Here is a 23,116-nt window from a genome sequence, read left to right as displayed (position 1 = left end):
TCCTTCCACATCTTCCTCTCCCTGGGCTCTTAATGATTTCACCTTAAGGATGTGAACCACATGACTTTTCTGTCCCTCACCAGCACCAAGAACAATGCCTGGCATATGGCTAACAATTCTGTTGGTGACATTTCCACTTGGGGAACAGTGAGTCTCTCCACAGCTGTCTGAGCTCCTTGGTACAGCACATATGGCCCCTTTCCATCTGGCTTCTGGAGACTTTCCTGTTCTCCTTCTTCATCTTCCTTTATGTGATCACCCATCATGCAGAACCAGCTCTCAGTCACTGAGCATTGGCCAGGCCCAGACATGGGACTGGGCCTGCTAAGAGCAATAGCTCACTTCCTCCACATAGTGGCTCAGTAAAGTAGGGATGGCTTTTAATTCCCATTTTGTAGGTGAACAGCCTCGAGCTTATAGAGGTTAAATGACTTATACCAGTGCACATTGTCCATAAGTGATCAAGCACAGGCTTGTCTTACACCAGAGTCTGAGCCCTTAACCAACTCTCTCAACTGCCTCCCTGTCAACCTCTGTGCCTTTGCACCTGGACTTTCCTCCACTGGGTGCACCTTTCTCCTCTTTGCCTCCTGGGTGACCTGTAGCTCAGCAGGTTTACAGAACATGGAGGATGGAGTGAAAGTTAGTAAGGCACTGGAAGGGAGTGGGTAGGAGATAGGGTTAGAGAGGCTGGTGCCAGATTTTAAAGGTGTTTGTATTCTATCCTTAGGACGGTGGGAAGCATTGAAGGTTTTAAACAGCAGGTAACAATATCCGATGTTGTTTTAGAAAGATCACTTTGCCTGCTTGGCAAAGAATGGTTTGGCATCACGTGTTTTCTCTCTGCCCTATTTCCTGCCATAGCAGTTGAAAATAAGAAATGAAGGTTAGATTGGACCTGTAAGTGCCCTCAGAACCTAATAGAAATTCCAGCTGGCAGTGGTTGTGTAGCCTGCTGTTATTTTTATGATAATGGAAACTATTTGTGATCTCAGATTCCTCTTCTGAGGCTCACTCTAAGTTTTGAATTCATTTCTAGTTATTCCAGAGTTTGGAAAGAGTTATTTGAGGAACATTAAGCTCAGTATGGTTTGGGTAAGATGAAAGCTGTTTATGTCAGTGGCTGTATGTAGGGATATCTAATACAAAAATTCAGAATTTCAGAGCTGAGCTTAATAGCAATGAACATTGCGATTTTAATGGCTGCTGGAAATTATTTCATCACATTTTGTCTCCTCGGTGCCGTTGGATTTCCCCCCCATTCCCTAGTGAAAGAAAGTTTTGTCTGATGTGGTCAAGTCACTTTTCTGGCTACAAAAGAGAAACAGGGTTTTGACAGCTCCTGATACACACTTCTTCTTTTTTTTTTTTTTTAAGATTTTATTTATTTATTTTTACAGAGGGAAGGGGGGGAGAGAGACAGACAGACAGACAGACAGACATCAATGTGCGGTTGCTGGGGGTTCTGGCCTGCAACCCAGGAATGTACCCTGGCTGGGAATTGAACCTGGGACACTTTGGTTCCCAGCCCGAGCTCAGTCCACTGAGCTATGCCAGCCAGGGCCTGATACACACTTCTTGAAGCTGGGATATTCTGATGTTTTATACATCTATGGAAAATTGTTTTAACATTCTGTCTCCCACTGCAAAACAAAATAAAAACAAAAACAAAGCAAAAACCTGCTTTGCTTTGGAAGTGAGAGTGACATTTATTTAAAACTTGAATTTTGTGGGGACATATTAGCAGGTATTCAGCAGGAATATTGCCAGTTGTGCACTTCCTGCTAACTGTGGGGTAACTGGGTTCTCAGCGACGAGGAAGTTTATGGAGGGTGTATGTGATTACTGTGAGGAGAATCTGCACAGGCATTATAAGTGATATTGTATTTATTTGTGAAAGGCCAAAGGAAGATCATAAGCTTTTTTTTTTTAATACAAAAGGAGTAAGGCAACTGGAGAATATTAATTTTAGGTCTGTACAATGAAAAAACTGTTTAAAGCTCAGTGTTCTCCCTTTGTTAATTGCATGGTTCTTGCAGCGTCTTTTGTGCCATTTCCACTTTGCATTTCACACTGGTTTGAAAGAGACGAGTGCCAAAGGGACAAAAGAGACTGCCATTTGCAGGGTGGGGCTTCCCAGGAAAAGGTAATGGAAGCTTCAGGATTGTAATTGGGAGCCTGATAAATTTCACATTGGTTGCACTGTGGCTTCCTTTAGTTCCATGTGAAGAGTTTTAGTTCTTTTAAAGAGTCTAAATGGATATCCTGGCTGATAGATGAAAGAGGGCACCTTATTAGGAAACTAAAAACTAAGGGAAAATAGAAAGAATAGACATTGATGAATGTTAATATTCTGCTATATTTACTTTTTTGCCTTTTACCTTTTACATAACAACATATCCAAAAATAAAAAGGAGGGCTCCCCTTTATTCCTCCCGAGGCATCAAGACTCGGGTTAATGATCCTTTTTTTCCTAAAGCCTCTCCCAATATCCCTTCTTAGTTCTGGTGTCTTACATGTTATGTAAAGTACTTATTGCAAATGGTCTGATATTTATGCATTATATAGGGCATCATAAGTGCCTTGACCATATAAGATATCTTTGTGCTTTTGGTAAGTTACAGATAGAAAGATCTGTTGTTCATTCTACATCATAGATTACCTTATAGCTACTGCCATTTTTATTTATTTGGGGTCAGCCAGGGATATTGCATGAATGTGGAAAACTTTGAGAGCTCACAGTGGGCCCGAGCGGGTTACATCTGGGCACAGTGGAGAGGTAGGATTGTGGCAGGTAGGCCAGTGGTCAACAGCCAGGGTTCCAGGGTCAGTCCTTCATTAGCTTCATGACCTCGACCTGGTGCCTTAAACTACAGCATGTTTCTCTTCCTGTAAGGTGGGAAGAATATTACCTGCCTCACAGAGCTGGTGGAATGAAGACACGAGGCTTGCACAGGAAGTGTTTCCTGGCATAGACTAAGCAGTGGCTAAGGGGTGGTTGTGTTGCTGCACCTGTGTCTGTCACCGTCACTGTCATCATCTCAACAGGCTCTGGTTCTGTTTTCTTGGTTTTCAGAGCCAAGGCCCTGATGAACAGAAATGGTCAGTTATTCTGCTGGTGCCACTAGCAGGGAAATTCTTGACAGACAACTCAGATTAGAAAGAAAAGTGTTACTAGAAAAGTATTCATTAATTAAGAATAAAAGCCTAAGGTACAAAAATGACCTGATACAGTCATGTTCTGATCATAAACTGTGGGCTGTCGATTCCATAGTGTTAAAGTTAACCAAGTAGAAAAATGTATTCAACTTATGGATGGATTTGCGTAGCTCGTAGGTAAGCCGTGTTATGTCTCCAGCCCAGACAACCTCCTGATGCCTTGCTGATATGATAAGTGGGCCCAGAGCAGGTGGGGAAGTCCTGGGGGAGGGTCTGCCCCCTGAGCCTCACTGTTCTGTGCTTGTGTGTTCCAGGTGGCAGAGATGCATGGTGAGCTGATTGAGTTCAACGAGCGCCTGCACAGGGCCCTGGTGGCCAAGGAAGCCCTCGTGTCCCAGATGAGGCAGGAGCTCATCGACCTCCGGGGGCCGGTGAGTGCTCAGGAACATCTCGGTCTTGCCATGGTGCCCAGTCTCTGTCTGTCCACTCAGCACTTCTGTCCACAGCCCCACAGTTTAGTTTGCTGGTTGTTAGCAATGTCAAGGATATGGAAAAGACCAGAGTCTAAAAGAGTGAGCATTCATGTACCTACCATTAACCTTAAAGACATTTGCCTTATTTTTAGGTAGGAGGAATAGAATAAATAAAATAAATGCTACAAATTCTATTGACACCGCCTCTGCAACATTTCATACCCCTGCCCTCAGTATCAATAGCCTTTCTCCATATTTTTATACTTTACTACATAGATAAATTCCCATGAGCAATAAACAATATTGGTTTTGTGTAACTTTTACTTACATGGTGCTACTTTTACATATCTCTTTGCTCCTTATTTTTGTTTGTTTTTAATTCAATACTAGCTTTGAGGATTATCCTGTATGGAGCTAGCATAGAGATTTTAAACTCTGGGACCCTAGTTTAAGCTGTATAATTATTTGGGGAGGGGGACTGTTCTATGCATGTAGGATGTTTAAGCAGCATCCCTGACCTCTGCCCACCAGAGGCCAGTAGGACCCACACTGTCCTGGCAACCAGAGATGTCTCCAGACACTGCCCAATGTCCCTGGGGGCAAAGTCACCCCTGGTGGAGAACAGATCTGGTTCATTCACTTTCTTGACTTTAGTTCTCTGCTGAATGAAACCCCACATATCTTTAATCCAGTCACATGTCCACTGATGTTAGATTGTTGCTAATGTTCTACTGTTACAACCATAATGCTGAGAGCATCTTGCCCTTCTGAACACATTTATAATGGGTTCTTTTTCATTTAAAACAAATATGAAATGACCAGAGGTAGGCAGATTAGTATAATGCATCTTGTGTATCCATTGTTAAGTTGAATTATCATTAATCCTGATTAATATTTTTGAAGTTACCCATACCTACTTCCCCTTCTGCATTATTTTGAATCAAATACTGAGTGTTAGTTTATCTACAGATATCTCAGTGTGTATATGTGTCGGGGGGGTATTAAAAATAAGAAAATATAAGTATGATATCATTGTCATTCCTCCATTACCTATAATTCCTTTGTTGCATCAAATATCAGTGTTCAAATTTACTGTCTCATAATTTTTTATAGTTTTTTGAATCACAAGGTCAAGTGTTATATTGGTCATGTCTCTTAATGTTTTTTTTTATTGTTTTAAATGGTAGTAAAATATACATAACATAAAATTCACCATTTTAGCGATTTTTAAGTGTACAGTTTTGTGGCATTGGGCACATTCATGGTGTTGTGTCACCATCACCACCGTCCATCATCTCCTGAACTTGGAGTTTCATCTTCCCCAGCTGAAACCGTATACTCATTCCTCCCTCCAGTAACTCCCCATTCCTCTCTCCCTCCATTCCTCTCTCCCCCCAGTCCTGGAAATCATTCTCCTTGTTGTCTCTATGAATTTAAATACTCTCTTATATTTCTTTTCATTCTGTAGAGCCCTCTTTCATCTCTTTCTTTATAATTTATTTATTGAACCCTGGGTCATTTTATCACCTGATTGCATCTCTAATCAGTGCTATTTGACATGTTGCTCGGTTAACTGTATTTCCTTACATTAGCTTTTGAATCTAGGAACTTAGATTCAGGTTTAATTTTGCTAAAAACATAATTCTTATTGGAGTGATGTTTTCTTTCAGGAAATGCACAGTATTTACTTATCTGTCTTTTTTTTTATCTTAGTAGCCATTTCTTATCTCTTCCTACATCCGTTCATCACACAAATGTTTCCTTCAAGTAAATGCCTTAGTGTGAAATTCCTGAGTTGTAGGGCACTGTGTCTTAAACTTCACCGAGTTTTGCCATATTGTAAAGCAAAAATTCCTATCTGTGATCCCTCTATCATTGGGCAAGTCTTCCTTTCAGCACTTTTATTTTCCTACTAACACATTTGAGTGTGAGGTGGCTTTAACTTTTATTTCTCTGTTGACAGATAAGGTGGATCATCTTTTCTTTTTTTAAATTTTATTTATTTTTAGGGAGAGGGGAGGGAGGGAGACAGAGAGAGAGAGAAACATTGATGTTAGAGAGAAATATCAATTGACTGCCTCCTGTACACCTCCAACTGGGGACCTGGTACAGACCCCAGGCATGTGCCCTAGACTGGGAATCAAACTGAGACCCTTCACGGGCCAATATTCAGCCCACTGAGCCACACCAGCCAGGGCTGGACTGTCTTTTCATTTGCTTATTGCCCATTTGGATTTCCACCTCTCTGAGTTGTTTCTCATCGTCTTTTGCCCATTTTCTTTCTATTGGATTCTGTTTTTTTTTTCCTTACTGATTTGCAGCAGTTTATATATATAAAATGTTTTTTATTTATACTTGTTGTAAATATTCCCTCCCAGCCTCCCAGCCTGTGGTTTAATCATTTACTTTTAATAATTTCAAACATATGTAAAAGCAGAAAGAATCATTTAATAAATCCCCGTCACAGAACTTTAACAATAATCAACTGACAGTCCTTCTTGCTTCATTCATACTCAATGCAGTCATTTCCCACTATTTGGATGCCTATTCAAGCCTGGATATTTTATTCATAAATATTTTAATATTTGTCACTGAAAGATACTTATAGTACTATTATCATGTCTAAAAAATGAATGTTAATTCCTTTATTATGAAACATCTAATCAGTGTTCAATTTTCTCCAATTCTCTGAAATTTTTTTTCAATTTGCTCTAGTCAGAATCCTAATAAAGTGCACATACCACATTGGGTGATAGGTCTCTTCAGTCTGTTGTCATCTGCATATTTCCCCCTATATTTCTGTTTTCTCTCCTCTTGCCTTCTTGCTGTTCCTATTGAAGGAACTTGGCCCTTTGAACTGTAGGTTTTCCTAGTTCAGATTTTGTTGATTACAACCCTATGGTGATGCTCCCCGTATTTCTCTGTTCCTTGCCTTCTTTTGGATTGGTCACAAGCTCTGCAAGCGCAATGAGTTTCATGTTTGGCATTCTGCTGACAGAGGATGTGGTATGTGCCTCCACCAGGAGGTGCAGGAGCGCTGGTTCCCCTCGGACCCTGTTTGTTTATGTGAGGCCAGCATGTTGATTGTTGCTTCCTGTGCTCGAGGCCCTACAGCAAGTCCCTGATCGAGTTTGTTTTCTAACCCCTCATAATTCAAGACTTTGTATAAGCCTTTGTAAAGGAATTTCTTTAATTAGGGAGATGCAGGTTTTTTAAGAAGGAAACACATTTAATAAAAACCTATTGTACTCTAGGACCCCTTTGTGGGAGGTGATTTTATCTCTGTTTTTTAGGTTGGCTGAGGCTCTCAGAGGCCCCACATCTTTCACTGAGTATGTTCACTGCATTCAAACTCAGGTTTAATCACAAAGTCTATTCCCTTTCTTCACATTCCGCCAACCCTAGGAAATTGGGAGGAGCACTTATGAGGGGCTTTCTTGTGTTACCCACTGACCTTCTGAGCAAGGTCCTGAGCCCCTCTGCAGTGACCTTCCCAGTTTGCCCCACATTAAAGCCTTGGACAGTGTCTAACATGGCTCCTCCTTTCACTGTAGCTGAGAAAGGACAGTGAGGCTGCGGGGATGGAGAAGTCCCGGTGCTGACCTCAGTTTCCCAGTGTGAGTGGGGTGGGCTGTGGGCAGGCAAGCCTCTCCTGCCCCCCTACTCAGTTCCAAGGTCCCGACACTCTCCAAGGCCCACCTTACCGAAGAGGGACCTGATGGCAGGTAAGGACCAAGGAGTGGTCCCATTCCATAGGATAGGTCCAGTTTAGACTCTGTGGGAGGCTTGTGTATCCTTTATGCTGAAAGAAAGCAGATGGATGAGTACTTTCACTGTAGATGCATTTCCAGAGAGCAACTTCAGTGCACTATTCTTCTTGTGAACCATAAAAACAATAAGCCAGCTAATACAAATCAGCACTTCTAATTTTAATAGCTAACATTGTTTACCAACCGTAGCAGTAATTGCTGTTATGATCCCATTTTGCAGAAGAAGAAACTCAGAAATGAAGTAACTCAGCCAACATCACACAGTGGGAACTGGCAGATCTGGGTCTGTCTGCCTTGAAAGGCTGGATTTTTCTTTAAACAGTGGAAACTTAGAAAATTTTGGACTCTTGACAAAACTTGTTACACCCATGCTAAACAGTCAAGTAGTATAAAAGGGAATTCGGTGAAAAATAAAATCTCCCCCATCCCTGTTCCCTAGTTTTCCTACCCCAAGGTAATACCAATGACTAGTCTTGGATTGTCTTTCCAGACACCCCCACATTTTAGTATCTAGTAGCCTACTATATTCACTGTCCTAGGAAATTGGGAGGAGCACTTATATCCATTCTGTATGTTCTGTATATCTGCCCCCACCCCACTGCTGCGCTAACAAATACCTTAGAAATCTTTTTATTTTACTTTACATGTAGATCTTTGCCATTCTTTTTAAGAATTGTATTATATTCCCTTGAACTGACAATATCATGATTTATTTAACCAGGCTTCTATTGATAGATAGTGAATTGTTTCCCATTTTTATTTTTACAACAATGTTGGCATAACATTCTTGTGAAATCCTACATTTAGATGAGAATGTCTGGCAGCAGGTGTTGCTCAGCTCGGTGGGTGAAGCCCCAGAGGTCTTGCCTTGCAAGACCCCTGGGCACCGGGGAATACCACCACCTTCTTCCATCCTCCATCTGTTGCAGGAAAACTTTTCCTGCGAGTCAGCATCCATCAGCAGCTCGTGATTTATCAAGTTACAGCAATGTATCAGGCACATATTAAGTCATCACCTTCATTCTCTTGCTTAATGTTGAAGACAAGCCTGTGAATCAAGGGGGATGATTATCTTCTTATAAATATGGTAGCTGAGATGTAGAAGGGTATAAATATGTCTTGCCAGGCATCTCATAATGCTCCACCACAGTGCTAGGCTCCCAGCACATTGGTTTTCTTCTGTTCTAGGCCCTTTCTTCCTCCCTCTTTGGGGCCTCTGCCCCTGCTGTTCCCTCTGCCTGCAACAGTACTCTGGGCACAGGTAGCTCACTCCTTAGTATCAACTCATCACTTCCCCAGGAACCCCTCCTGATGTCCTGCCAAAGTCAGATTTTTCATATTGAATATGATGCTTATATGTATCTCTCCCTTCTCTTAATGTAATTTGGCATCTCTCAGTGATCAGTGTCTGTCTCCCCTGCACCATCAGGGCAACTTTCATGTCTCGTTCTGCTCCCCTTGAGTCCTAGTGATCCACGAGGTAGGTGCTCAGTAAAGGTGGGTTGTCTCACTGAGTGAATGAATGAGTGAGTGAATGAATAGATATCACAGGTAGTATGTGATGGAGTCCAGATTTTTCCTGGGCCCCTATGACATGCAAGACCACCTTCTCTCCTCCATGCCACACTCACTTTTGCTTCAAGTCTGCGTGCCCTTCAGGATGTCTGTTCTCACAAAGGCAGCTCTGATCCTCATGGGATTCTCTCCTGGGGCAGGTTACGATAGCCAGAGTGGGGAGAGAGTAAAGCTGTCATTAAGGGCCTGAAGGCTGTTGGGAAAAGCTAGCCATTTCTGCAGTGGCCCCAACGGGACACCTTGACCTTATCATTACTGCTTCAAGCCCACCCTACTGCTCTAGAGTCAGACAGCTGGGACAAAAGGAAGGAGGAAATTTCAAGTTCAGTTGCAGATCTGGAGCCTTATCTCCCTTTTAATTGTGAGAGGCATTTGTCCTGGGAATCTCAGCCTCTCCTTTCATTTCCTCTTGGCCTAACTCTCTGCAGACCCTGGATGAGGCTCCCTCCCAGACCAATAGTGTTTGAATGCCTGAAGGGCATGGAATCCCCAGTTTCCTCTTCTATGAAATGGGAAGTCACATGGCAGCAGCCTCATTGGGCAGCTAGTTGAGACACTGCCAGTAAAACAGCTCAGTGGTGGGCATGTGGTAGGAGCTCCACCCTGTTTTCATCTCTGAATCCCCAGTGCGCAGCACTGTGCCCTGCACACAGTGGGTACTCACTGAATGTTGGTCAAATGAGAACTTAATTTAACTTATTTTCATAAGGCAGAAAATGACTGCATGGACAAAATAATACCTTTTTTAAGAGATAGGCATAGCTCTGGCCGGGTGGCTCAGTAGTTTGGAGCATCATCCCATACACCAAAAGGTTGTGGGTTTGATTCCCAGGCAGGACATATATGGGAGGCAACCAGCTGATGTCCCCCGGCTCTCCCCCCCACCCCGCCCCACCACTCCCACCCCACCCCCAGCTCTCTAAAAATCAATAAACATGTCCTTGGGTGAGTATTAAAAAAATTAAAAGATAGGCACAGGGACACAGTTTCTTTTTAGTGGTACCTTTTTATAATATTATAGACTTTTAAGCTAAGTCAGTTGTTTTAAGAAGGAGTTTGGGAGTGAGGGTTGACTTTTTTCCTTTTTCTTTTTTTGCATGTGGTTTTTAGGACTCTATCCTTATTATTTTTCCCCATCTGGTATAATATGTGAATGCTGGAGCATTTTGTTTTTGTTTTTTACCTTTTAGCTAGATTTGATTACAGCCCTGAAAATTCTCTGGGAGAAGAGTTCCTGTTTTGAATAATAAATGGAGCCAGGGAAATCAAATCTGTAACATGTGAGATATAGAGGTCAATTAAAGCCACAGCACAGGGAAAGTGGAGAGTGAAACAACTCATTAAATGCAGGTTTGTTCCCACAGGGAAAGGAAACTTGGTCTCACTTTATGTAATTGAATTTGGATTCCTCTTTTCTCTGGTTGGTCTCTGTTCCCGAGTACTATTTAAGTGGCTCACCTCTACTTAAGCAGAAGAGATGGCCCAGTGTGGTCTGACTTGAGGTCTGTATAATCACTACCCTGACTCAAAGCATCAACCTGTTGGTTTATTCCTCTAGTCACTGCTCTCACCTGTCCCCCCCCTGGTCTGTTTGATGAGGGAGCCACCTTTTGTTAGTCATTTACTGTGTGCTTGATGTTGGGCTCACTCTCAGAACAGCTCTGTATAATTTATTTATTAGATCCCATGTTCAGTTGAGCAAACTGAGGTGCAGATTGATGTCATGATTTGCTCCAAGGCATGCAGCTTCCTGGTAGCACCAGAATGCAGATCCAGGACTGTCTCATTCTTTAACATGATGCTGCTTACACTTTCCTTTCTTCTTTCTTTCTTTCTTTCTTTCTTTCTTTCTTTCTTTCTTTCTTTCTTTCATTTCAGGGAAAATGGAGTGTCATTTTCTCTAGGCACAACACTTTGGGTGGTTTTAAAGATTGAGATCCCTGATGGAACAAAATTGAACAATGTTAGATTAAAGGGTTTTCTGTAGGTTTTTTTGCTGTAGCACTTCCCTCCGGAGTACCTCATGGCTCTCCAAAGGGAGTAGATACAGCATGCATTATATGCATTATTTCCCACAATTATTTCCCCAAGGAGCATCTTTTCTAAGATGCTTTACAAGGAATGCATTTGGGAGACATAGGGCCAAGTTGCATATTGCGTTAGTTACCCATGCACTGGCTGGCAAGAAGGCCACGGAAGCCTGGTTTGTTTCATGAGCCTTCCTGGGTATGGGATCCGATGGGCTTGGAGGAGAGGAGGTGACATTGTGTGGGGCACAGTGAGCCTGCCCACAGTCTACTGGAGGTGAGTGACAGGCTGGCATTCAATCCAGCTGGCCTCCTTCTCACTCCCCAGCTGGCCTGGGTCTCAGTCAGGTTACAGCACTGGATCCCCGGCATCTTGGGCCTCTTTCACATTGCCTTTCAAAGACCCGGTTGTTTTGGTTTTCTCTTATATTCTCTGTTTTCTCTTTTTTGCTCTGTTTCTCTTTTTTATTTGCCTCTGTGTGCTCCTCTCTTTTTATTCCTCTCCTGCTATCTACCTCTCTCTCCCTGCTTCTCTTGGTTTCTCACTGTCTTTTCCTTTTTGGTCTGCCCCTGTCCGACCTTACCTTGGTCTCTGTCTCTCACTTCCTGTGTGTGTTGGTCTCTGTCTGCCTGTCTATTTCTCCCCCAGTCAAATGTGAGTGATAAACATTTTACATCACTCTGTGATGTACTGATAATTGCTGTTCATTGCAGTTGTCTTGGAAAAACCACAAATCCTTCTGGCTTCTTCTTCATTGTCTAAGACTGCTGTGTTTTACATAAAGTCCCTGTGATATGGCTTCCGATAGAATCCACTTCTATCGGAATGAAAGCCTTTGCAGATTCTCCCCTCCCAAACCCTTGGCTGACCCCTCATCTGTGTTTCCGTGGTACTTCGTGCTCCAGTATTTGTCACTCTGTATAATCATTTTATGCTGAATTTTCTTTTTTTCACCTGTGGACTGAGACAGGGACTGTGTGTTCATTTCCTTCTTCTCAGCAGCTGGCACAGAGAGTCACCCATGGAGCATATGATGTGTAAATCTGACCATGCACCTGTGGTATCTATGGTAACACTCTGTTAGCCACAGCACTGGATTATCTAGAAAGGGGCCTTCCTGGATCCTGCTGGGTAACAGAGACTTGCTGTAAGCTGCTTGGTGTTTCCATAGGTCACCTTCCCACCACTGTTGAAATAACTGAGCTGGTGGGAGAGAAAGACAAGCAATTTAAAATTCAGGAGTGAGATAGGTGGAAAAACTCGCCCCAGTTTTGTAATAAGGTTCACTTTGAAATAAAATGCTTCCTGGGACTTTCTCGGCATCTTTAAAACCTTTAGAGAGAGTGATCTCATCTGAAAGCTGATGCTATTTAAGTAAGGAGGCTTAATAAGAGATATATTTTTCAGTTGGGTGGCACTTGCTGAATATCTAATGATCAAGTATCAAATTGTCTGTGGTCCCACAGCAGCTCTAAACATCACATTCCAGATTATAAGAGGCTTTTTAAATCAGCACTTGGACATTGTGTTTTAATCGTCTACTGTCTTGAAGGAGATTATTTTAAAAGTGCCATTTAAGAGAGGCTACTAAAAACATGTCTCACATAGAGGCTTAACTCAGAAATATTAGTTTTTGACACACAATCATGTGGAAAGATGCTTGCAAAGTGCACTTTAAACTTAGTGCCAGTGAATAAAAGCTGCTCTTTAGGCCCACCCACAGTTTCCTACCCCATGTGATCACATGCTTCTTGATGTTAAAGCAGATGCTTCCTAGACCCCAGAGGGCTCCCAAGTCACAGGTCTGGCTTCCTACATGTGCTCATGTTAAAGTCTTGTCCATCACCCAGCATAGTTGGGTTCCACCGGGGAGCTCTGGGGGCTACAGTGTAGGGTCAAGTGGGTAGAACCTGGCTCCCTAAGGCTTCCGGGTATGGAACTTTGAAAACACAGTTCCATTATGATGAGAATTTTGTGGCTATTGGCAAATGCAGCATGTGCTAGCTGCCTCAAAGCCAATCTCACATTGCTTCAAATAGGAATCATTGGCAAGGTACAGAATCATCAAGATTTATATACTTTCTGCTCCATGACAACCAGCTGTGGGTTGAGGGAGGCATTTTCTGCACCTGCTCAGCCTGCCTGTTGGTCACTTGGGTTTTTTGTGATGTCTTATAAAAGTATGGGGGCAAAGACAGAATATGTTTGGTCTGACTTGTGTGTCTGTGGTTTGACTTCTTGTGACTTGGTTTGGAGACTGAGGTCGAAAAAAAAAATAACCCTGAGACCTTTCCTGTCACAAATTCTGAAGAAGTGTAAGCAAGGCCTGCTCTTATTTGTTTGATAAGTTAGCTTTGATCTCTCTCTTTGCTTTCTATGAAAGATATTCCCAGACTCCACCCCCTGCTCTCCCAAAGTCCCCCAAGTTGCAACCTCAAGACCCTGCATTGCCTGGCTCCTGACTGCTGTATATTTTATTGGCATGTAAGTTTCTCAACAGAAAGTTATTAGCATGGAAAAGTGGTTCCTGCGACTAGGGGGACCACATGGTGCTCCTGTACAGGCTGCTCTGGGACAGGCTGCCCTGTCCATCCCTTGTGGTCAGACTGTAGTGGTGTCCTTGACCCGATCTTCTTCTTTTTGTCATCCTCAACACGTAGGCTCTCCCAGCCTCTTCATTCTGTTTCCACCCTGCCTTGTAAATCTTACTGACCAAGACTATCCATCTAAATCCTAATTTAATGTAATTCTATTTCTTCTAAATTAGAACACAGTAGTTCTAAGGATACATAATAACCACATGATTATACTCATAAAAACCCTCTGATTAGGTATATATACTTATTACTTAATATTTATTATTGATAATCATTTCTCCATAAGGGTTCCCTTCTGATTAGTCTTTCCTTCTCCACCAATTGCATGTGACTTTCTACTTTTTTTTTTAGATTTCTTCCTATTTTTTATAATTTTTTTTAAAGGCCTATCTCTGTTTCCTTCTCTCCTGGCCCATCATTAACTTAGTGTTGAGTTTAGTTTAGTGACATTTGGACATCAAAGGGATCTTACAATTTGTTCTGGAAGCTGTCTGCATCTCCTTGACGTGATTTATATATCTTCCAGGAGAAATAAATGTTTTTTCCCCTGTATTTTCATAGAGGTTAAGCCCCTGGCCAGCTGGTTTGTGGAATCCAGAGCCCATGGTGTATAGATTGCGTTACTGTCTCTTCCAGGAGTCCAGCTGATTATGAAATTGGATTGGAACAGATACATCTGGGTAAAGAGATTCCTGATTACAGTGCAAAAGCCAAACCATTGGTTCCCCTTTTTCTGTTATTTTAGAAATGACCTCTTCTTGAGGGATGAGTGCCACCCTGGAGTTGCCTGTGAGGTGTTTAAGTCTTCTTGTCCCTGGGGCCTACAAAGCTGCTCTGGTTTTAAGGATCGTGATTTTGCTAACCAGGGTTCAAATGTGTTCTCCCAGATACTAAAAATCTAAGGGTCTTGTCCACACCCAAGTGGGTGGTTGTAGTTTGCTGCATGACTGATGTGGCCAACCAGGCATCTGAGATCTGACTTGGCCAGGGCTTTTGAAAAAGTCAGGGAAACCTCAGGCCCCCTTAGATATTTACTTATTTTCTGGACAAGTGACTTTCCCCCCTGCTGTCTGGGAGTGTCATCGCCTTTACTGGCATGAATGTGTGTGTGTGCCTCCAATGGGAATTGTCTCCTGCCCCTGTTACTGCAAGGCTCACAGCTAGCTGCTGCTCCCAGTGCCTCAATACAGTGTGGAAACATGTTAGCTTTGTTTTAAAGAGAATCTGACAGATGCTAAAATAGGACTTGGCTTCCACCTGCTTCCTCACCTCTTGCTATTGGCCCTTCGGCCACAGAGTTGAATGCCCTTTACCATACCCTTCTACTTGTAGTGTCTTGTTTCCCTACCTTTTGTCTTTAGAAAACATGCTTTAAATTTTTCCTAAATTATATAAATCACTGAAGAATATATTTTTGAAAGAAATAATGTGCAACTAAATAGAGTACAAAATATGTGTCCTTCTCCCAGAGATCTCTGTAATGGTTTGGTATATGTCCTCCTGGATATTTTTGAGGCATTTACATACAGAGAGGCATATAAACGACTCATATGTGGGATCCATATAAATGATCCTTATATGGTACTATTCATATTGTTGAGATTTGGCTCCCTCCATGTGTTGGCTTCTCCTTCCTTCCCACTCTCCCCCATCCTTGAAGGCCAGCTTATTCTCTAAGGAAGCCCTTAGGGGCCCTGCCATTACTGACCTGTTTTTAACTTCCTCTAAATTGCTCTAACCTTTTCCCCTCTGGACTACCCACTTTATCAACTTTTTAAATGCTGTTCTTTAGTTACTAATGAATTTGTTCGGTTGAACTATATCCAGTTAACTCTCTCCATTCTGAAGAAGTTTGTTGATCAGTGGAGGGCACACACACATTAGCATGTGACTGCAGTGGGATAAAGTGAGAGTCTGGCAGAATATTTTGAAACATATTTGTTGAATTAAAGGATGAACAAACAAAGAAGAAATAGAGTTATGTCAGTTACTGTGTGTAATGGTGACACCATGTTGCTTAATTAACTGTGCTGGGACTGGTCATGGAAGGCTTCAAAGAGGAGATGTTTGACTTGAGTTTCCAAGGATGACTAGAAGTTGGCCGGAAGACGGGCCTGTTAGGCAGAGGGAATGGTGTTATAATCAGCATCATTTGTTCATGGATAGTATCAGCCACTGGTTTTGTGGGTGTATCTTTTGGCTTCTCCCTCAGATAATGATGTCCTCAAGAGTGAGAGTGGCATTTACACTCCATCCTACCACCCTAGGTAACATTACTGAATGCCTTTTAGATACCAAATCCTTTCCCAAGTGTTCTGTAGGTAGCAGCAAGCCCATGATGTAGGTGCTCCTGTCTGCAATTTAGAGATGAGGAGATAGGCACAGTAAGATACATAATGTCCCCAAGTCCTTGTGACTAGTAAGTGATGGTTTGATAGGGTATTACTTTTGCAAAGCCTTCATGTCCTCATCTTTATATAGAACTGGTGATGCTCACCAGAGTGAGTTGTATGAGGTTTGAATTAAATGAGAAAATGCCTCTGATCCAAAGTAGAAGGTCAAATACCACTTTATTATAACCCTCAATAAAATAGCACCCTGCTTTATTTTCCTTCATGGCACTTATCACTACCTGGCATAGAGTTGTTCATTTGCTGTCTCCATCTCCATCCATTTCATATTTGGCTGTGTCCTCAGTGCCTGGTAGAGAGCATTAAATATTTGCTGAATGAATGAATGAATAAGTGAATGAATATTGCTTTCCACTTTTTACCATAGCACTCTGACTATGGATGCCCAGAAAATAGTTAGTGAATTTGACTGAAACAAAATATTCTGTGTCAATTCCACATGCCAACAAGGGACCATGAATTTACTTGTCACAAGATGATCAGCATTGCTGTTTTCATTTTTTATTTGCTGTCATGTATAAGGAGCTATCATATGTCTCCCACCCTGATTTTCCTGATGTCTCAATTTAAATGGTTTCCAATCTGGCTATGAAATTATCCATCAGTCACAGAAAGAATGTGGCTGTCAGAACAAACCAGAGCTTATTTGGAGAAGCTATTGGTAGAAGAGCAAGGCCTGACTAGAGAAGAGTTGCATTCTGCCCCAGGCCCCCTCTGGAATATCACTTCTACCCCTGGACAGTAGTCTGATTCTTGCGCATCCCCAAAGGTCCAGTAAGGATGACACCTCGTTTATTTACTCACTGGATGCAAAAGTAGCATCCTCTGTTGTCAGATGCTGACAGCCTTGGACTGTCCCCTGGACCCTCACAGTCTGCAGCGTGTGGGGGGAAAACACCTACCCGAGCTGAACTTTGAGGATGAAATCCAGGTCCTGGCCACAGCCTGTACCTACACGTATCTATTGCCCAGAATCTCTGTATTCCGAGAGATCACACCATGGATGGAGGATTTCCCAGGGAGATGGTTCTACCCTGTCTCCAGATCTGTGTAGCCTTGATGGGAGGAGGCATGCTTTCAGATGGTTCAAGAGTCAGGTGTAAATAACATGGAGTCTGCCAGCAAGAAGTTGTTTCCTTTGCATTTTTGTTTCAGCTATGCTGGTGCAGGGCTAACATGTCTTTCCTGCTTCTTAGATGCCCTGACAAAGTGAGAATGGGCTCAGGGGCAGGGTGCTGGTCAGCCATGGTGTGTAGATGCCTGGTTGCTGAGGTTCAGCCCAGGTCAGCTGAAGGAGAATCTCTGAAGTGGGACTGACATCCCAGGTGCCTCGGGTGCTCTGACGCAGCCAGGTTGAGAACCACTGACTCTTAGAATACAATCAAGTCTGTTTTCACTGGATTCAGTTTGCTTTCTATATATAGCAAGTAAAAGTATTTTTCCATGTACTAGAGTAATCTCCTTTTTTAAGTACATTTTATAACTAAAAAAAGTGAGGTGATTTAAGAAATAACATTAGTAAACAATAGTGTTAAGTGGTATATGAATGTGGCTAAATCGTGTTGGTGCCTTGGGATGGGCTGAAGTTTGGGAAGTACTCCTATAGGTTTTATCCCAGCATCAAAGTTGGAGGCCCCATTATCCTGACTCCACAGAATCACTGGGAGTGATTTGGTGGTATGCCAATGATTTATTAAGAGATTAGCACCAGAAACAAATACAGAACAAAACTCATTATTGTTTTTATTTAGGGGTTGTACTTGTTATCTATATCACCATAACAAAATTGTCTCAAAACTTAGAGGCAGAAGCAACATTTTGGAATAACAACATTTATGACTTCACAGTTTCTGAAGGTCAGGAATCCAGATGCCGTGTCACTGGTCCTCTGTCAGGGGTCGCTCACAGGCTGTAGTCAGCCGTCGGCAGGGGATGAAGACATCTCAGAGCCTCACTGGAAAAGGGCCCCGCTTTCATACTCACCCATGTGGTTGTTAGCAGGACTATTTCTCGGGGGCTTAGACCAAGGGCCTTGGTTCTTCCCCGACTGCTGGCTGGAAGGCCACTCTCTGTTTGTTGCCACCCCCATTCATCATGGCCTTTTGCTTCATCAGAGTGAGCAAGCCATGAAAGCCAGAGAGGGAAAGACTGGCAGGACTGAGGCCACAGTCGTTTACTGCTCACCCTTGGAAGTGGCATCTCCTTATTTCTGCTTAGATCTCTTCCTTAGAAGCAAGCTATTAGCACCCACCCACCCTCAGGGGAAGGGGGCTATTATTCTGTATAATCCACTACAGGATGTGGATGCCAGGAGACAGGGCAATGGGATCTATTTGGAAGGCTGCTTACCACAGGACTGTGCTGAAGACACCCACTAATTCACATTTTGTCACCTTTGGAGCACCCATGGGAGAGAGTTCCTGCAGGTCTCAATGCCCAAGAAGCTGTGCTGCTTCTAAGCAACACTAGTTACCTGTGGACAAAGGAACTTAGAAAGAGGTTTCATTTCACTCTTTGGTCACAAGACATCTGAGTCAAAATTGCTAATTGCTGCTTCTCTTTAACTGATTGTATAGAAATAACCTGTTGATTGGAAGGAAATGTGTGATATAGAAACTCTATTGCAGGGCATTTTGCACACTGACTCTCTCTGGTTTGTCTTTCAGTGATACTTCTATTTTATTTCCTTCATCTCTTTGCCCTTTCTTTTTGCATTGTTTTATTACAGGGAATTGTATATGGTCTCACATATACAATTGGAGTTTGGGGGACTTGGTATCTGTGAGTTTTACTCTGTCTCAGGATGGACTGCAGGTTCCTGAGGCAGAGGCGACCAACACCTGTGTTCTTCTGGTGCCCAGGTTTCCAGCCAGAAAAGCCCCCGGTCAGCTGGCGTGCAGGGGATTCACCGCTCCTCAGGGTTCCTGGAGCTCCTCAGAGTCCACAGCGAGGCCAAGGTTTCCTGTGTTCTCCAGCCCCCTCTGCCTCAGTAATAGCATGGTTCTGAACAAGGCGCCTCACCTCTTTGAGTCTCAATTTCCTGTCTAAAAGATGGGCTGGAGAATTTCACGATAGGCTGGGTTATGCTGTAGGAACCAACAAGTCCAATGTGTCATTACAGAAAACACAAAAGTTTCTGTGTCATTCATGTTACATGTCCTTCGTGAGTTGGCTGGGCCACTGCTCCATTTTGTCATCATTCTGTCATCCAGACTGCGGTCGAGGGACAAGAGAGCCTGGATGGGCACATGCTCTCCCTCGAAGCCTCCTCCCACATACGGCACACACCACTTCTTTCTTATTTCATTGGCACAGTGAGTCCCATGGACAGATCTCCTCGCAGGTGGGTGAGGAAGTGGTGTTACCAGGCACCTGGAAAGACCGGAGTTATTCGTGGGTGACCCTGATGACTCCTATAGGTGACAGTCTACTCAGCTGTCTGGGTGGGTATGAGGATTCAATCAGATAATACATGCAAAACTCTTAGTGCCAGACACCTGGTTAACACTCACTGAACAGTGGTGCCAGTGGTGGTTACGGAGGTCGTGGTAATGGTCTGGGTTAGAGAAGTGAAGCTTACCCAGGGACCCACAGTTTACAAACCTTTGTCTCACGATCTGTTCAGTCAGTCCCACGTATCTTGTTGTTTCTCACTTTCCTGAGTTCCAGATACTGTCCTTTGAACTGGGAATCAAAGACAAGAGCAATGTGGTCTGTGTCCTTAAATAGCCCGTGGTCTCCTTGGTGGCAGGGACTAAGGGATTCCCTCTGGGTACTTATTTTCAGGGCTCAGCCTTCCTAGGAAGACTTATAAAATACAATAAAATAAATGCTGGAGCCAAAAGGGATAATCATTTCTGTATCAGTCAGGATGTTTTCAGCAGTAGAAACAGAGAACCCAAGCCAAGCTAGTCTTGGGGAAGCAAGGAATTGTTGCATTGGGCGACTGAAAAGTTCAGAGCAAGGCTGCTCACCCTCTCAGTCATTGGGAAAGAACAAGACTGTCCAACGTTGCCAGCAAATCCCCCAAGTTTACTCAGATTGAACCAGCTTAGTTCATTGACCAACCTTGAGCCAGTCACTGTGGCCACAGGGATAGGATATGCTGGTTGCCCTGAGTTGTGTGTGCTCACCCTTGGATCAAAGCATGGTACTCACTTCACACAGATCTGTAGTGAGACTGATTTCCCAGGAAGGGAATGTGTGCCAAGTAGCAAACAGCCACAGTCCCCTCTTTATCCTGCCCCTCCCTTTTCTTGGGTGAGATGTGGCAGCTCAGAGCATGGAAATGATTGTCCCAATGCCACTCAGTGTGTTAGAACAGAGCAGGGGCCAGGCTGTGGGTGGAGGACCCTGCCTCTTGCTGCTTTGACTCAGTTCCAAAGACAGCTCAAAAAGTGATCAGTTTCAAAGGGGCTTAGGGAAACATTGTACTTGGGGAGTTGCAATCATAAAATGGATGCTAAATTGCATCATGCCTGCCATTTTTAATTAGCAAAACCTCATTATTTAGTTGTTATTGATAAAAGACAGATTGAAAATCAGGCAGATATCTCCCTGGTGAGGAAGCTTCTTGTGTCTAATTTCTATAGAAAACAGGGTTTTGGTGATTGGCTTCCTACATCATTAGTGCCAGTGAATGGGGCCCCCAGTGGTGATGAGGCCACTGTTTAGCTGGTTGTGGAAGCCACTGCTGGGTCGAGGGGTTGGCTGGCGCTGTTAACTTTGACGAGTGTTTCTGGAAGGTACTAACGTTACTGCTAGTGTTCATTGTTGAATATCACAGAGCAAGTTGTCCAGGGGGCAGGTTCTGAAATGTACCTTTTTAGTGTCCGAGGACAGAGAGTTCAGCTCCAGGAATTCTTTCTCATTTTCTGCTATCAGAGCTGTAATCTTTTAGTCTTGGACAATGGAACTCCTAAGGCTAATCAAACTGCCTGGACTCTTCTGTGAAATTTATTTACCCGCCCATCTACCTGGCATTTCCTAGAGCTGACAGCATAGTAGATCAGGTTGGGAGAGTGAATTTACAAAATGATTTGTGTCTCTAGTCATTGTGTTCCTCCTGGAAGAACATGTCCTCGAGCCATCCCCTGTCCCCAGCCTTCTGAAATGACCTTCCCTACCAATGAATAACAAACACCATGACCCTACCTTACTCATTCCTTCAGAGGATACTGAGCACCTCCTCTGTGTCAGTCACTGGGATACAATAACCAGATGCTGTGTTTCATTCTTTCACTCAATCCATAAGCCTAGCAGGGGAATTCTATTTCCCCACGTTATAACTGAGAAGAGTGAGGCTCAGAAAAGTCAGATGCCTTGGGTGGGAGTGCAAACTCAGAGTGCAAGCCTAGATCTTTGTAACTGTAAAGCTGTGCTCTTTTGAGGTGGTGTTATAGCCCAGTGTGGACTCCGCACCACACACTGCCTGGTTCCACTTCTAGCTCTGCACTTACAACCTTGTGCCCTTGGCACGAGCGAAGTCAACTCTCTGAACCTAGTTTCCCTGTCTGTAAAATGAAGATGATCATAGTATTGACCCATTAGGACGAGGATCTACTTAAAGTGTAATATGGCCTGGCACCAGGCAAGAGCACAAGAAATGTAACAAAACAATACACACTCTCCAACAGTTCTGGAGGCTAGAACTCTGAAATCAAGTAGCCAGTAGGGCCGTGCTCACTCTGGGTGCTCTAGGCAAGGATCCTTCCTTATCTCTTCCAGCTTCTGGTGACTCCTGGCATTCCTTGGCTTGTGGCCACATCATTCCAATCCCCGTCCTGTCTTCACATTTCTTTTTCTTTTTCCTTTTTTAAAAAAGATCTTGTATATTTATTTTTAGAGAGAGGGGAAGGGAGGGAGGAAGAGAAGGAGAGAAACATCAATGTGAGAAACATTGATCGGTTGCCTTACGTACCCTGTCCAGGGACCTAATCCGCAACCCAGCTGTGTGCCTTGACCAGGAATCAAACCAGTGATGTTTGGTTTGTGGGACGATGTCCAATCAATAGAGCCACACTGGTCAGGGGCCATGTGCCTTTTTCCACCTGCATGTCCCTCCTCTCTATGTCTCTCATAAGAACTCTTTTCATTGGATTTAGGGCCAATTTGGATGATTTAGAATGATTTCATCTTGAGATCCTTAAGTACATCTGCAAAGATTGTTTTTTTCAAATAAGTCACATTTACATGTTCTTAAGATGTGGACATATTACTTGGGGGCCTCTGTTTAGTCCACTATCAGTGCTATTAAAAGAAAAAATGTTTAGAAGGCACAAGTAACACATGAGTACATTCTCAATGGGAACATTTGGGTGCTAGGTTAAAATACCTTTGGCCATCACCCTCAATTCCATATCCCAGTCCAGAGATAACCGCCTTGATGTGTTGGGTGCTTATCTTTCCAGACATTTCCGTTCGGATAAAAAGATACATGTCATGGATGATCACCTGGGCATTCTTAGGTGAGTTAAGGCACAGCCTGGTACCTAGTTAGCTTGCAGCCTTCTAGGGACATAGAAAGTAAACTGATGACCTTCGTGCATGTTAGAGGTGCAAGTACTAGTAACCCTGGGGACCTGTCAGGAGCAGGTAAGAAAGCCCCTCCCGGCACTGAGCGAGAGGCAGTAGAAGTCTGCAGCCAGAGGACCAACCACCATGAGGCTGTCACTTCCTTCCTCAGGACTCGGTTTCCTCAACTGTAGCAGAAGCCAGCTTGGAGTGGTTGAATGCTCTCATCTCATTATTATAGGCCTAAGTCTTTCAGTAGAGATTGGCTGAACATTATTAACAAGAATAACTTTATATTAGCAATTAAGCCTAGCAAAAGTGTAGAAGCTGTTGATTAGTACTTTTCTTAGAAGTGAACTTTAAAAGAATCTGTTGATAAAAGGCAATGGGTAGAGAGGTTGGCATATCCTGTCGTGTGCACAGCCAAGATGGGTGTTTGTGTCTGTCTGTCTTCAGCAGCCTCCTGGCTTTTCCCTCTTGCCTGCCTCCCAATCTCTCTGCAGCCAGAGTGACTTATTTTGGGACATGAGCTTGCCCAGTCTCTCCCGTGCTTAATTCCCTCAGTGGCTCCCCTGGATCTGAGCAGAGAC

General features: G+C 43.4%; 1 protein-coding gene and 1 long non-coding RNA gene across 5 annotated transcripts in view; both read left to right on the top strand.

The window, feature by feature from the left end:
* SNX29 (sorting nexin 29) overlaps positions 1 to 23,116 on the top strand; it is a 574,556-nt gene that overhangs the window by 363,770 nt on the left and 187,670 nt on the right. For all 4 annotated transcript variants that reach the window (XR_004902062.1, XM_028512599.2, XM_036020920.1 and 1 more), the window contains one exon: positions 3,474 to 3,590. Coding sequence is in view for 3 of the 4 variants with exons in the window: in XM_028512599.2 (XP_028368400.1) it covers positions 3,474 to 3,590 (117 nt within the window). In the remaining variant the exon portion in view is untranslated. The remainder of the gene's footprint in view (positions 1 to 3,473; positions 3,591 to 23,116) is intronic.
* Positions 3,600 to 21,614, top strand: LOC118499570. Its single transcript, XR_004902065.1, has 3 exons — positions 3,600 to 5,312; positions 14,448 to 14,451; positions 21,604 to 21,614. It is a non-coding gene; the product is annotated as an uncharacterized LOC118499570 (long non-coding RNA).

This window comes from Phyllostomus discolor, chromosome 3, assembly GCF_004126475.2.
Source record: "Phyllostomus discolor isolate MPI-MPIP mPhyDis1 chromosome 3, mPhyDis1.pri.v3, whole genome shotgun sequence".
Lineage (NCBI taxonomy): Eukaryota > Metazoa > Chordata > Mammalia > Chiroptera > Phyllostomidae > Phyllostomus > Phyllostomus discolor.
Note: the sequence above shows the minus strand (reverse complement) of the source record. Positions and strands in the feature narration are given on the sequence as shown.